At 45.6% G+C, this 13,246-nt stretch overlaps 1 protein-coding gene across 5 annotated transcripts in view; it reads right to left on the reverse strand.

Annotated features, from left to right (window-relative positions):
- Nucleotides 1-706: 706 nt before the first annotated feature.
- Nucleotides 707-13,246, reverse strand: part of DNAAF11 (dynein axonemal assembly factor 11) — a 77,222-nt gene continuing 64,682 nt past the window's right edge. For 4 of the 5 annotated variants that reach the window (XM_042923582.1, XM_042923581.1, XM_042923578.1 and 1 more), the window contains 2 exons: nt 7,928-8,013; nt 707-1,132 (listed from right to left, as the gene is read on the reverse strand). In XM_042923582.1, coding sequence (XP_042779516.1) covers nt 955-1,132; nt 7,928-8,013 — 264 coding nt within the window. In that variant the 3' untranslated portion in view covers nt 707-954. Of the gene's footprint in view, nt 1,133-6,822; nt 7,136-7,927; nt 8,014-13,246 lie in introns of those variants that run through there. The other variant, XM_042923580.1, reaches the window with a different exon arrangement.

Below are 13,246 nucleotides of genomic sequence, written 5' to 3' on the forward strand. Positions count from 1 at the left end.
CCCCCGGCAACAGCTTTGCTAAACTCTCTTCCCCTAGGTAAGGTGGGTCTCCTTTCCTCCAGCACCGAAGAGCACCTTCCTCTTTCTCATGAGCCCTCATGGCAACCTCCTCAAGGCTGGTAGAGCTGCTGTGACCTTCTTGTGGCCGATAGAGGCACCCTGCTCGGCTGTCCCCAAGAGAGAACCCGCACGACGTGCGCAGAGCACCCCAAGTCTCCCACTGCGGCCACCACTCTCTGGGCAGGTGGCTCCCAGCCAAGGACTGAGTGTGGCCGGGGGGTAGCTGGGCTCGACCGTCTTGACCCAACGGGCTCGTCCTCTGTGGACAATCCTGCACTAGAGCGCCTGTCTTCTCCGAGCTGTGTGCTGCCTTCCCAGGCTCCATTTAGCCCACTAGACTTCCACCTGCTTCCCTCTCGTTTTGCAGATGTCAGGCCCGTACCTACAGCCTTAACGGCTTTCGCTTCCTACTCCTGCCAGCTCTCCTCCTCCTCACCCCAGGCATTACCACCAGTAATCACGAGAAGAAAATCGAAACACCGCTAAAATCATATTAGAGCGTTCCAGTTTGATCTGAAATTACAGTTTTAACTTCTGAGCTTGACCAATTTGCTGAAGCACCGACTTAATAATCAGTCCTTTTATCTCCGACTTCGTCTCTCTGCATTAGCAAGCAGTTCTGTGATTAAAAATCAGTGTCTTAATGTAAGAGTTCTATGATTTACTGAACGTTTGCCCTAGCCAACATTTTATTATAGGCAAATGAGCTGTAGCATTTTAAGGTACACACTTGAACGTCAAACTGGTGGAAGAATATCACTGCATAAAGTAGAAGTGAGACACTAGAGCAGCGATGGTGACAAATAACTCTGTGTTTACCCCAAACGTGGCATACTACGCGCTCTGCACTGAGGAAAACGGGATCGGGTGGGTCCGTCCACCTGGCCTGATGTTTCAGATCAACGGGGGCACTTCAGGGTTATCTTCAAAGTCTGGATCTTCCTCACTTGGTATAATTTTGGCTTCAGATCGAACTCTTCGGGGCGTGGGTTTTTTCTCTTGAACTATGTTAGCCACATCGGGGAAGGAACGCTTGCTAGGATCTACGTCTAATTTCTCAATTCGCTTGCTTCTACAACAGAAAAAAAAAAAGGCAAGAGGAAATTGAGAGATGTCATTTTAAATTAAATTTCAAGTAGACTCAACTCGTTCATTCATTCACTCATTCATTCAGCAAACATGGGCCAAGTGCTCTCCTTAGAGCATGGAGACAATAGTAAGAGACTGTCCCTTACTGTCCCCTACTTTCAAGTAGCTCGGAACCTTGTGGAAGCAAGAGTCTGACCTGTGGAGAAGTAAAGTGCTGATGCGTGGGCAGCTGGAGGGGAGGTCGGCTGAGAGGCTCTGTTCGCCTGAGAGGCTTTATTTTTTTTCAAGGTTTTTAAGTAATCCCTACACCCAACGTGGGGCTCGAACTTACAACCCTATGATCAAGCAATGCGTGCTCTACTGACTGAGCCAGCCAGGTGCCCTGCACCTGAGAATCCTTAAATGATGCTGTAGCAGGCAAACCCCGCAGCCAGGGCCAACGGTAGAATCCCTGTAGGCAGGTCTTATGTAGGCTGAATGTAGCTAATCAGCCTCCTGGTGATGCAGACAATCCAGCCTGTGTGCTTTTGCAGGGGCGTTTGTATAAGTTCAGGTGCCTAGAAATCTCAGCCCACCAGTCTCCCCCACAAGACCCCACCCCTGCTGTCGGCACCCAGTTCTTTCGGCAACGGCTATGTGGAAACAGAACAAGAAAGATTCCCGTATTGCCGTCATTAGAAAATTCTAGATAATACAGGTCATTGGGCTGCCGCCCTGTCAATTTTGATCTGTAGGCCTGGGGATGGGGCCCAGTACTTTGCATTTATATAAAGCCCTCCCCCCCCCCAACCTATCCCCCAGGGATACTGATAATCAGTCAAATTATTTTGGAATCACTGCCCTGGTCACCCAGCCAGGCATTCAACGGAATACATTAAGTGCCTCCCAGATTCTAGACACCAGAAATCCCATGGTCTGTGCAAATAGGACGTTTCCTGGTGACATCTAACAGTGCAGCAGAGAGCTCGAATAGAACATTTATCACATTATCATGTAATCGTCTCATTACTGATCTGTTCTCCCTATTAGAACCAGCATTCTTGAAGCAATTAGATTGTCTTTTTCATCTTTGGCATATAGCATTTGTGAATACTTGTTAAATAACGAAAAAAAATACTCTACTACGGTGCAATCATGAAATTAAATCAGAAACTGTCTCTGACCCAAAGAGAATCACGGTCGGTCTCATCCGGGAGCCCCACACTGATGTCCTCAGACCGAATTTAGGCAACAGACACAAGGTATTGGGAGGAGGGGTGGGGGTCCGACTTTCTCTGGAAAGTGTGAACCCTCTGTTGTTCTTACGGCCCATCCCCCCTCCTTTCTGTCAGCCACTTAGCCCTTGAAGGCAGTTGAGGTTTCAATTCTTTCCAGAATTTTGACGAACGCACACGGACCTGCTGAAGGCAAGTATCATGTATACGAAGAGTATAAAGTGTAAATTTTCCGAAGACCCAGATAGTACACTGTAAACTCTGTAGGAAATTCTAGTTTTTGAAGACCTACGTTACAGTCATTATTAAATGTGGCTCTGCTTTTTAATTACTGTGCTCTTGTTTAAAAGGCTGCCATATCTATGGCTTAATCAAGTAAATAGCGAAACTCAACTGTTATAATTATGTTGGCTTTGAGGACAAGCCGCGTCTCTCACTTCCAGGCATGTATCTCTCGGGCCATAACGTCTGGATCTTCGTAATAAAGAGTGAACTCAGCCCAGATGCAGTTCTCCGCGGCTCACCCACTTCAGATGTTGTGAGGAGTAATTTGCACGCAGGACTCGAATCGGTCATGAGTCTCCGGGTGATAAACAGTGAGCCCATAAGGCCGGGAGCCCCAAAGGATCACACTAATCCCAAAATAAAGAGGAGAGGGCCTTTTCTCCCCTACTGTTTCCTCCCTTAATGTCAGGCACCCGACGTGACTGTTTTACCCACCACCTGTCTGTCAGGGCCAGAACCTCTGGAGTCTAGTCAGAATGACCGGTTGGGCAAAATGAGTATTTTCATCAATGGTGGAAGAAAAAAAAAAAAAAAAAAAGACTAAAATCACCAGGCATAACACATCAGAGATTGAGTCCTTCTACCAAAGAACACAAGGAAAGAACTTTCTTCTGGTAATATGGTGGGCTAGCATACATGGACCAAAGATTCCCACCTCCCACTGAAAACCCTCGGGAGATCAGGAAAGATGTGATAAGATGATAAGGAACCATGAGGGCAGGATTCAGTAAAAGGAGGGACCAGAGAGGGAGTGGGTCCCTGAAGCCACCTTTGGCCTGAGGGCATTTGCTGAGCCCCTAAAGTCATGCTTTGGTCTTGCTGGCCTTGCGGAGTCTGGGAACAGAGGTCAAGGTCCTGAGCATGCCAGGTGCACAGTGAGGGGACGCCCGATCCCCTAGAAGGCTTTGCTCTGGCGTAAGAGTGACTGAACAGTAAACCCGCTGTGCCTGCCCCCACGGGCACTGTGAGGGAAGTAGGACAGAGAAGGGCTGGGCTGTCACCACAGCTAGGGTTTCCATGGGTTTACAGCGGCCGCAGTTAAAACCCAGCCACCTTGAATTTAGCGTAAATTGGTTCCGAACGGGCAGGGTCCTCAGGTAGCGTCTGCCCCAGAGCGCAGGCCAACGCTCCCCGGGTGAGCACTTTTCGGGCCTCTGAGAAGCCCCTAAACTATCTTCTAAGAAATTTCGGGCAGCTTGTAGTAAAAACGAACAAGCACTCAAGGAAAAAGGGCACTTAGCGTGAGAACTGGCAGAAGCAACAAGAATGTGAATAGAGACGAGAAACTTCAGATTTTGAATACGACAGCACGGATTATGAAACCAAGGAAATGCTTCAGACTTAATACTATAATGTTGACCTTTTCCTCTGGGATCGGCAAGAAGACAGAGACGGTTGCTGTCACCTCCCTCCCACTCCGTCCTGGTGCCTTTCCCTATGCACTAAGGCAGGAAAACAAAAGGAACAGGATTAGGAAGAAAGAAACTCCACATTCTCTGTAGGTAGACAGAAAATCCAAAACAACTAACAAATGAATAAAACAGTAAGAGAGATCAGCAAGGCTGCTGGGTACAAAATCAAACACAAAAGTGAGTTACGCAGTGGGGGTGATACAAACACTGTGAATATACTGAATCCCATTAAAAAGTTGTACACTTTTTAATACTCGAGACGACGAATTTGATGCGATATGTATTTTACCACGGCAAAAAATTAATTGCAAATCTATATCCTAGCAACAAAAGCATAGTTATGATAGCATCAAAATATCACACACCTAAGAAAATTAATACAGTATGTGTATATTAAAAAAAATTTTTTTAGTGTTTATTTGTGAGAGAGAAAAAAAGAGAGAGAGAGAGAGAGAGAGAGAGAGAGAGAGAGAGCATGAGTGGGGGAGGGGCAGAGAGAGAGAGAGGGAAGACACAGAATCCGAAGCAGGCTCCAGGCTCTGAGCTGTCAGCACAGATCTTGATATGGGGCTCGAACTCATGAACCGCAAGATCATGACCTGAGCTGAAGTCGGACGCTTAACTGACTGAACCACCCGGGTGTCCCCAGTATGTGTATATTTTAAATGAATTTAGACATAAACCTTGCGGCCTTCACAAGAAGTAACTCAAAACGGATCAGTGACCTAAACACAAAAGGCAAAACTGCAAAACTCACAGAAGGGAGCACAGGAAAAGAGCTGACTGACCCTGGGGGCGGGCGATGCCGTTTTAGATACAGCAGCAAAGGCACGAGCCCTGAAAGAAGTCATCGGCAAGCTGGATTTCGTTAAATTTACAAACTTCTGCTCCATGAAAGACAATTTTGGGAGAATGACAAGACAAGCCACAAACTGGGAGAAAACATCCGATGAACAGCTGTTATCCAAAACATACCAAAAAACCCTCTTCGAATGCAACGATAAGAAAGCCGTGTGATTGAAAGAAGGGCCAAGGATCTTCACAGACACGTCACCAGGGAAGATGTGCAGATGGCAAATACACGAATGGAAAGAGGCTCCAGACCGTTTGTCAGGGAAACGCATTTGTCCAAGTCCATGGAATGAATAACACCAACTTTGAACGCTAATGCCCACTATGAACTTTGGGTGATAACGACGTGTGTCAATGTAGATTTAGCAGTTGTAATAAATGTGCCACCTTCATGGGGGGATGTGGATAATGGGGGAGACTGTGTATGAGTGGGGGCAGTGGATATATGGAAAATTCCTGTGCTTTTCGCTCAAGTTTTCTGTGACCCTAAAATTGCTTTAAAGAAGAAAGTCTACTAAAAAAAAAAAAAAAAAAAAGACCTCGTGAAGAGAGTAGGAAGGCGAGCCAAAGAATGGGCCCAAATTTATCATTCTGGCTCTACTTTATGATCTTGGGCAAATTAATTTCTTTGAGACTCAGTCCAGTAGGAATAACAGGATTTCTCTTGTGGTTGTTTTGAAGATGAAAGATAGGTGATGGATAGTATCATGTAACACAGAGAAGGCACTCGGCACTCAACAAACCCATCCCGAGTGAGGTATGTGTCCCTCCTTGATCATACAGTGTCACAGGACCACAAGAGTTCACGGCATCGGTGACCTGCCCCACAAAACGTGATCTCCTCCGGTCCCAAGGAACGGAACCTTACTCCCCTGATCTTCCCCTCCGGTCACTCTGTCTCCACAGCATGAGGAAAGGGCCGCTCTGGCTACGAAAGGATCGATGGGCCTCTTCTGGCCCTCCCGGCGTATCACTGTGTCTAACGTCTTCCCGTCCCTCAAACTGACAACCTGCCTGACCTCATTCCCACGTGCGGCCTTCTTAGTTCACAGGATCGCCCAGCCAGAGGCTGAGGTGGTGTGGATGGTCAAGTCCGTCAATGACTAAGGAGCACGCAAACAACCTTCACACAGACATGTTAAGTGTGGCTGCAAGGTGATTACTTCTCAGTAACAAAAATGAAACAGCTTTATGGGGCGCCTGGGTGGCTCAGTCGGTTAAGCGTCCGACTTCGGCTCAGGTCATGATCTCACGGTCTGTGAGTTCGAGCCCCGCGTCGGGCTCTGTGCCGACAGCTCGGAGCCTGGAGCCTGTTTCAGATTCCGTGTCTCCCTCTCTCTCTGCCCCTCCCCCACTCATGCTCTGTCTCTCTCTGTCTCAGGAATAAATAAACATTAAAAAAAAATTCAAAAATGAAAACGGCTTTGCAAACAGACCGTAGGAAGCACTACCATAAAGAATTGTGCTAAGACATCTCTAGTCCTCAAATGTCATCACCGTAATGGGGATTTTCCCGGGGTCTGAAGACCAGCTTCCACACTGGCTGCCCCTCCCTGATCCTTCACAAACGGGAGTCACACTCCTTTCATGTGTGGATGCTGCTGGGGGGTAATTATGACCATGAATATTCATGCTAGCAGAGTACCCTTGAACCTCTGTAAATTACACTAATCTGGGAAATAGGAGACCAACTGGTCTCCAAGGTTAAAACCAGCAACCCAGCTTTCAGAAGGAATTCAACTCCGTACCCGTCGTTCCAACAAAGCCCACGTTCGAAAGTCCACAAAACTTCCACAGTTGACTCGGGATGTTATGAATGCCTGACGGCTTCTATTATGCAAGACATAAATATAGCTCTCGTTCAGGTATTTTTGTAATGATAATTTCAGCATATACATTTGTATCACAAAGATAGTTTGCCTCGGTTCAAAATAGATTTTGCCATCTGGACGGTAACAGTCTGGAAATCACGACAAGTGGAAGGAAAGTCGAAAGGCCCGGGATTGTGCATTCGAAGGAAGCACTGAAATAACGAGAGCTTTGTCCCAAATGCTTTAAGGGATGCCACTGGTCACGGGTGCTGAGCTTCGTTCTGAGGGCATTCAGGAGGCACCGCCAGGATCTTCAGTTAGGAATGAGGAGAGGCTTCCTGTCACTGGGGGAGTACGGAGAGCGGGAGGGGTCCTGGTGTGGAAGAAGCTGAGCCAGAGTCTCGCAGATCATCTGGGGGTAGGAGGTGGGCGGGAGGGCACATGGTGGGGACTCTTGGTCCTGGCAACCCTGAGAGCTTTAGAAGCTATGAAGTGGCATCCGAGCCATGAAAGGGTAGGTGAGCAGCATTCGACGAGGGCTCAGCAGGGCTGTCCCAACGTGTCAAGACTACCTGATCTTCAGGCATTCGAATTTTTTTTAATGTTTACTTATTTTTCAGAGGGAGAGACAGAGCACGAGCAGGGGAGGGGCAGAGAGAGATAGGGAGGCACAGAATCCCAAGCAGGCTCCAGGCTCTAAGCTGCCAGCACAGAGCCCAACGCGGGGCTCGAACCCACGAACCGCGAGATCATGACCTGAGCCGAAGTTGGACGTTTAACCGACTGAGCCAGTCAGGCGCCCCCAGACCTTCAGACATTCTAAACTTCTCTCCCTCATTTTGCCCATCTGTAAACCGAGGATAAAAATGGTGAGGATTAAGTGTGTTACTATGGGTGAAGTACACACGATACTGTCTGATACGTAGTAAGTGCTCAGTAGATGTTAGCAGTCGTTGGTGTTGACCTCACCACTCTCACCATTATTGACACAAGAAATTGGGGCCTGTATGTCCAGAGATTTGATTTTTAGGGATCAAGAGCCCTATAAATCCAGAGTCTAAGTTTCGGGAATAGACATGAACATTCACAGCGTGAACCATCTGTAAATGCTAAATAATTGTATCTTTGAGGAAGGTGCATTCTAGCCACCAAATGACAATGAAGAGAACTATAAGGAAGCTTCCGATGGCTGGGGAGGTGGTACCTTTGGTTTGTGTGCTCTCTGCTGCTGTCCGAGGGACTCGTCCCCGACTCTGACGTTTGTCGCCAACCTGTGATGACTTCGTCTACCTAAAATAAAAATATAACACGCACTGAGTGGTGCATTAGTCTTGGACATATCCTCAAAAATATACAACATTTTAAGTTTTGCTACGTATGCCATGAAAGAGTCTAACTGTAAGCCCCTGCATGCGGTATGAGAAAGTTATATCACAGACTGGATCTGTCTTGCAAAGCCACAAGCTATCCTTCATTTGCCAAAGACCAAGCAGGGGGGATACGGTGAATTAATTCACATAACAGATATTTTCTGAGAGCCAGAAACCTGCCAAACACTGCTTGGGGTGGTGGGGATTTAGGCGTGGTTGAGACACTGCCTCTGAGCAGCTCCCCTCCTCCACCTCCACCTGGCATGTGTTGCAGTGGAAAGCAGGCTGAGCTGGAGGTTCGAATCCCTCCCTGCCCAGCACACTGGACCCCCAGGTCATCCTTCATAAAATGAAGGGATGAGATATGAGCTCAAAGGCCCCTTTGGGTATGAAAAGTTCTGTGATTCTTCCACTTCTTTTTTTCAAGTTTATTTATTTATTGGGGGGGAGGGGCAGAGAGAGGGAGAGAGAGAATCCCAAGCAGACCTCACGCTGTCAGTGCAGAGCCCGAGGCGGGGCTCGAACTCGTGAACCTGTGAGATCGTGACCTGAGCTGGAATCAAGAGTCAGACGCTCGATCGACTGAGTCACCCAGGCGCTCCTTCTTCCACTTCTTTTAAGCCAAATAGGCTCAGTGCTAACCATGTTGAGGTCTCAATAAATAAAACTGACTGATTTGATTCGATGAACATATAGTGAAGATTATTCGCACCCAGCACCTCCTACTAGAAAGCTCAAAGATCTAAGACTATGGGGGCAGAAGAGAACAGGTGGCCACTTACTAGATCCCGACACCATGCTGGACACATGCCTGCCTATCCTAGGCAGTTCATGTGTTTTATTTCACCCCCACCTCCCAGTATAACTATAAGACAAGGATTATTTATAGGCAGAGAGAAGGAACTCTCCTCATGTTGTTTTGGTCCGCTGATCAGGATGGGGGCTTCTGCCTTTTCTTTCCTTTCTTTCTTCTTCTTTTTTTTTTTTTTTTTTACAAGAGATGGAGCATGAGTTGGGGCGGGAGCGGGGGGGTGCAGAGAGAGAGGGAGACACAGAATCAGAAGCAGGCTGCAGGCTCTGAGCTGTCAGCACAGAGCCCGATGCGGGGCTCAAACTCATGAATGGTGAGAGATCATGACCTGAGCTCAAGTCCAACGTTTCACTGACTGAGTCACCCAAGCGCTCCGGCCTTTTATTACCAGGGAGGAGAAAGATCTAGAGCGTGTACATTCCTCTCTCCATCCTAATCATTTCCCTTTCTTTGGGGAGGAAGTGCTTCGTTGACTGGCCCATCTCACCGGTGGGCAGGGTCGTTCCCCTGCAGGTGAGGGACACCTGCTGCCCTTCCTCTGTTGGGCCGGAGACTTCACTTGCTGCCCAGCAGCGAGAGGATCCATGAGGACACAGACTAGGCTTGGGCTGTGAGGGTCTGGTCACCACTCCTACCCCCACCTGCTGGCTCGGGCAGGCTGCACTCACCATCTCCGTTTGGGAAGCGAATCGGAAGCCCCGAGGTAGCCTCAATTCTAAACCAGATTCTCCAATCCAATCTTTACCCAACTTCTGCATCAGGGTGCTGGCCAATTAACCAAATTAATAGACCGGGTCGTCGGTTTCCCATTAGGGGCAGAGAGAGAGAGAGAGGAGGACAGAAGATCTGAAGCGGGCTCTTGAGGGGACAGCAGCAAGCCCAATGTGGGGCTCGAACTCACGAGCCACAAGATCATGACCTGAGCCCAAGTCGGATGCTCAACTGACTGAGCCACCCAGGTGCCCCTAAGAACCAGTGTTTTAGATAGTGCAGAGTATATTTATCTATCACATTTGACAACAATTCAATCCGTGTTTGTATGTGTGATTTTGTTCCGCTCCCTTACACAGAGGATCACGCACACAGGCTTGCCTTTCCCTTCCCGTAGACCTCACGGGAGGGCCCGTGTGCAATGCAGAAGGGAAAGATCTGCCGAAGTGACACATTTCAACCTATGTACTGGACACCCGACCAGGAAAAATACCTTTAAGTACCACAAATGGCGTGTGCAATGGCCAGACTTTTGCTGAGACTCTGGGAGGAAGGAACAATGGACACTGCGCGTACTAAAGACGCTAAATTTCAGGTCCAGAAGAGTTTGTTCGGAGACATTTTAAAAGAGAGAGTTCCAGAACCGAAGAGGCCACACAGTCAAGGACCACAGACGAATGAGGGGTAGTCGGCAGAACACAAACTTGTAGAATACTGTGGGGGAATCAGCAACTCAAGCCACCAGTGCGATATTTACTGAATACTTAAAGGAGGTAACTCATGGAAAGGTCTGCCCAAGGAAGCAGATTCTATCATCGTCAAACACAGGTTTTTGGGGGAGGAGGTTAATCCTAAAATGTTTTATTTGCTATGTTAAAATATATTAATGTCATAATTTTGTTTTCCGGGCATTTCTTGCCGGCTAATGACTGATGCTGTATTTTCGGATGTTAACGACAGTAAGGTATGAATGTTAACACTCTTTGAATATGAAAACTTGACTGGTTTTTGTCCTTTTAACAGAATTAGTGTGATGGACTCAAATATTTCCCCCTCCTTCCTGGCCTATCCTTAATGAGACGGAAACACTTTTTAGGTGCTGTTGAGTCCAGTTCTGGCTTGTTAAACCATATTAATATCAAAGACGAAGGAAAAGATAGATACGAGGGGGCTAAACAGACATCTCCAGTCAAGGGGAGCAGAGAGAGGCCATAGATGTTAGGGTGTTGGGAACTGGCACCTTCCTCCTGCAGTGTCTGAGGGAGACCGAAGCATCTCTGGGAGACGCGGTTGTGCAGAGAGAGCATACTGTCCACTAGAATCTTCTGCAACGATGGAAGTGTTCTGTGCTGTCCGACATGGGGCTCCTGAACATTTGAGACGTGGTTAGTGCACCTGAGCTACTGAAGGTTTGATTTTATTTAAATTGAAGTAATTTAAATTGAAGGGAACATGATTACAGTGAGCCCCAAATGCATAGGTGGGCTTCCGATTCTTCTTCAGGGTGAAGGACGTCCATCCACACCAGTTACCCCTAATTCACCTGTAGTCCTTGACTCTGTGGCCTTTTCGGTTCTGGAACTCTCTGCTGCTCCCTTGACGTGCCCGGGACCTGGTACTCTTATGGAAGTATGAGAACCCGGAGCCTGTGTTCCACTCTCTCTGATCACTGTGGGGTCTAAGGTTGCTCCCCAAGCCTGACTCAGGACAACTCTAAAGGACCTTGTCAGCTGCAGAGCTCGCTAGGCATCGGCTGAGGTCTTTGTCAGGCCTCCACGGCAGCTCGGTTTTCCCCTTTCCTGCTCCTGGCCCCTTCCCTCCCGCTCACAGGCAGCTGCCTGGGGGGCGCTCCCTCACAGGCACCCTGCATGCTCCCCTCCATCTCAGACCTGTTCCTGGGGAGCCGTGGCACCTTTGCATTTTTAAAACTTTTTTTGAATATTTTAGTTACATTAAACGAGGCCAATGCTAGTGAAAAATCATTAAAATGTCAGTTTTAAGAACAAAGCTCTTGAGCCAAAAGTACAAATTTTGTATTGCTTCACGTTGTAAACGCACTAAAGAGAATGGGAGCATGTGCATAATTAGAGTCTTAAAACACCCCGTTTCTAACACTGTTATTTGTCACATAATAAGCTCAGACAAAGATACTCTGTGTTTATGGAAATGCAAATAGCATCACAAATTTGGAACTTCTCTTCACAGGGAATTTGCTGTGCACCAGAATCTAAATGTGTTTCTTATTTTTAAGAGATATTTTCAGCTTATTTAGTTCCAAAGATTCTTTGAAGTTTAAAAGTTAGAAGGAACTAAGGAAGCAGCACGAAGAAAAATATTAACACCAACATTCGTATCAACGCCAAAATTCATCTTAACGCCAGTATTTATATTCACAGCAGGTGAAACACTTCCAATGAGCTCTGACTTTCCCCAGCAGAGGACCACGAGGTCCTGCAGGAGTGACCACTGTCTTCCTACCACACCCACAGCACCAGCATCGTTTTTCCTCTAGGAAGTGATGGTCATTAACATTAACCATCTTATTCCTTTGCACTAAGTGTGTTTAGGGATGACTGATGGACAGCTGTAAGGGCCAAAATATGTTCAATAAATTAGATCAGGGGGACTAATGGTTTCCTGAATCCATAGAAAGAAATGTAATCAGCTTCCTGAAAATTCAATTGTGGGACAGGCACAAAGGTACAAATTAACTTTTTACTGATGTGATATTACTTTAATTCTCACAGAGTCATGTGATTTCGTGCAGCTGAAAGTTGGGAGCGCACATGGAGGTAGGAACCAAGTCTCCTCTACAGAAGGCAGAAGTCGCTCCTAAGGCTCTTCCGCCAGACGGCTTTCCAGTCTTTGCTGACACAGTACCCTGGGATGGCGTCTCATGACTTCCTGAGGCAGCACTCAGCGCGGAGACAATCTACCTCTACTTATTTTATTATTTTGTTTTATTTTGTTTTATTTTATTTATTCCATTTTATTTTATTTATTCTATTTTTATTTTATTTTATTCCATTTTATTTTATTTAATTTATTCCATTTTATTTTATTTATTTTATTCTATTTTATTTTATTCCATCTTATTTTATTTATTTTATTCTGTATATTTTATTCCATTTTATTTTATTCTATTTTATTCATTTTATTTATTTTATTCCATTTATTTTATTCCATTTTACTTTATTCTATTTATTTTATTTTATTCCATTTTATTTTATTTCATTTTATTTTATTCTATTTTATTCATTTTATTTTATTTATTTTATTCCATTTTATTTTATTTTATTCTATTTTATTTATTTTATTTTATTCCATTTTACTTTATTCTGTTTTATTTATTTTATTTTATTTTATTCCATTTTATTTTATTCTATTTTATTTATTTTGTTTTATTTATTCCATTTTATTTTACTTATTTTATTCTATTTTATTTATTTTATTCCATTTTATTTTATTTATTTTATTCTATTTTATTTTATTCCATCTTATTTTATTTATTTTATTCCATTTTATTTTATTTATTTTATTCCATTTTTATTTTATTTATTTTATGTGCCTTGAGAACTTGTTTGGAGTTTCTAGCAGGGAATTGCAGCCACTCGTATACCCTTGACTAAAG

This window comes from Panthera leo, chromosome F2 (genome assembly GCF_018350215.1).
Source record: "Panthera leo isolate Ple1 chromosome F2, P.leo_Ple1_pat1.1, whole genome shotgun sequence".
Taxonomy (NCBI): Eukaryota; Metazoa; Chordata; class Mammalia; order Carnivora; family Felidae; genus Panthera; species Panthera leo.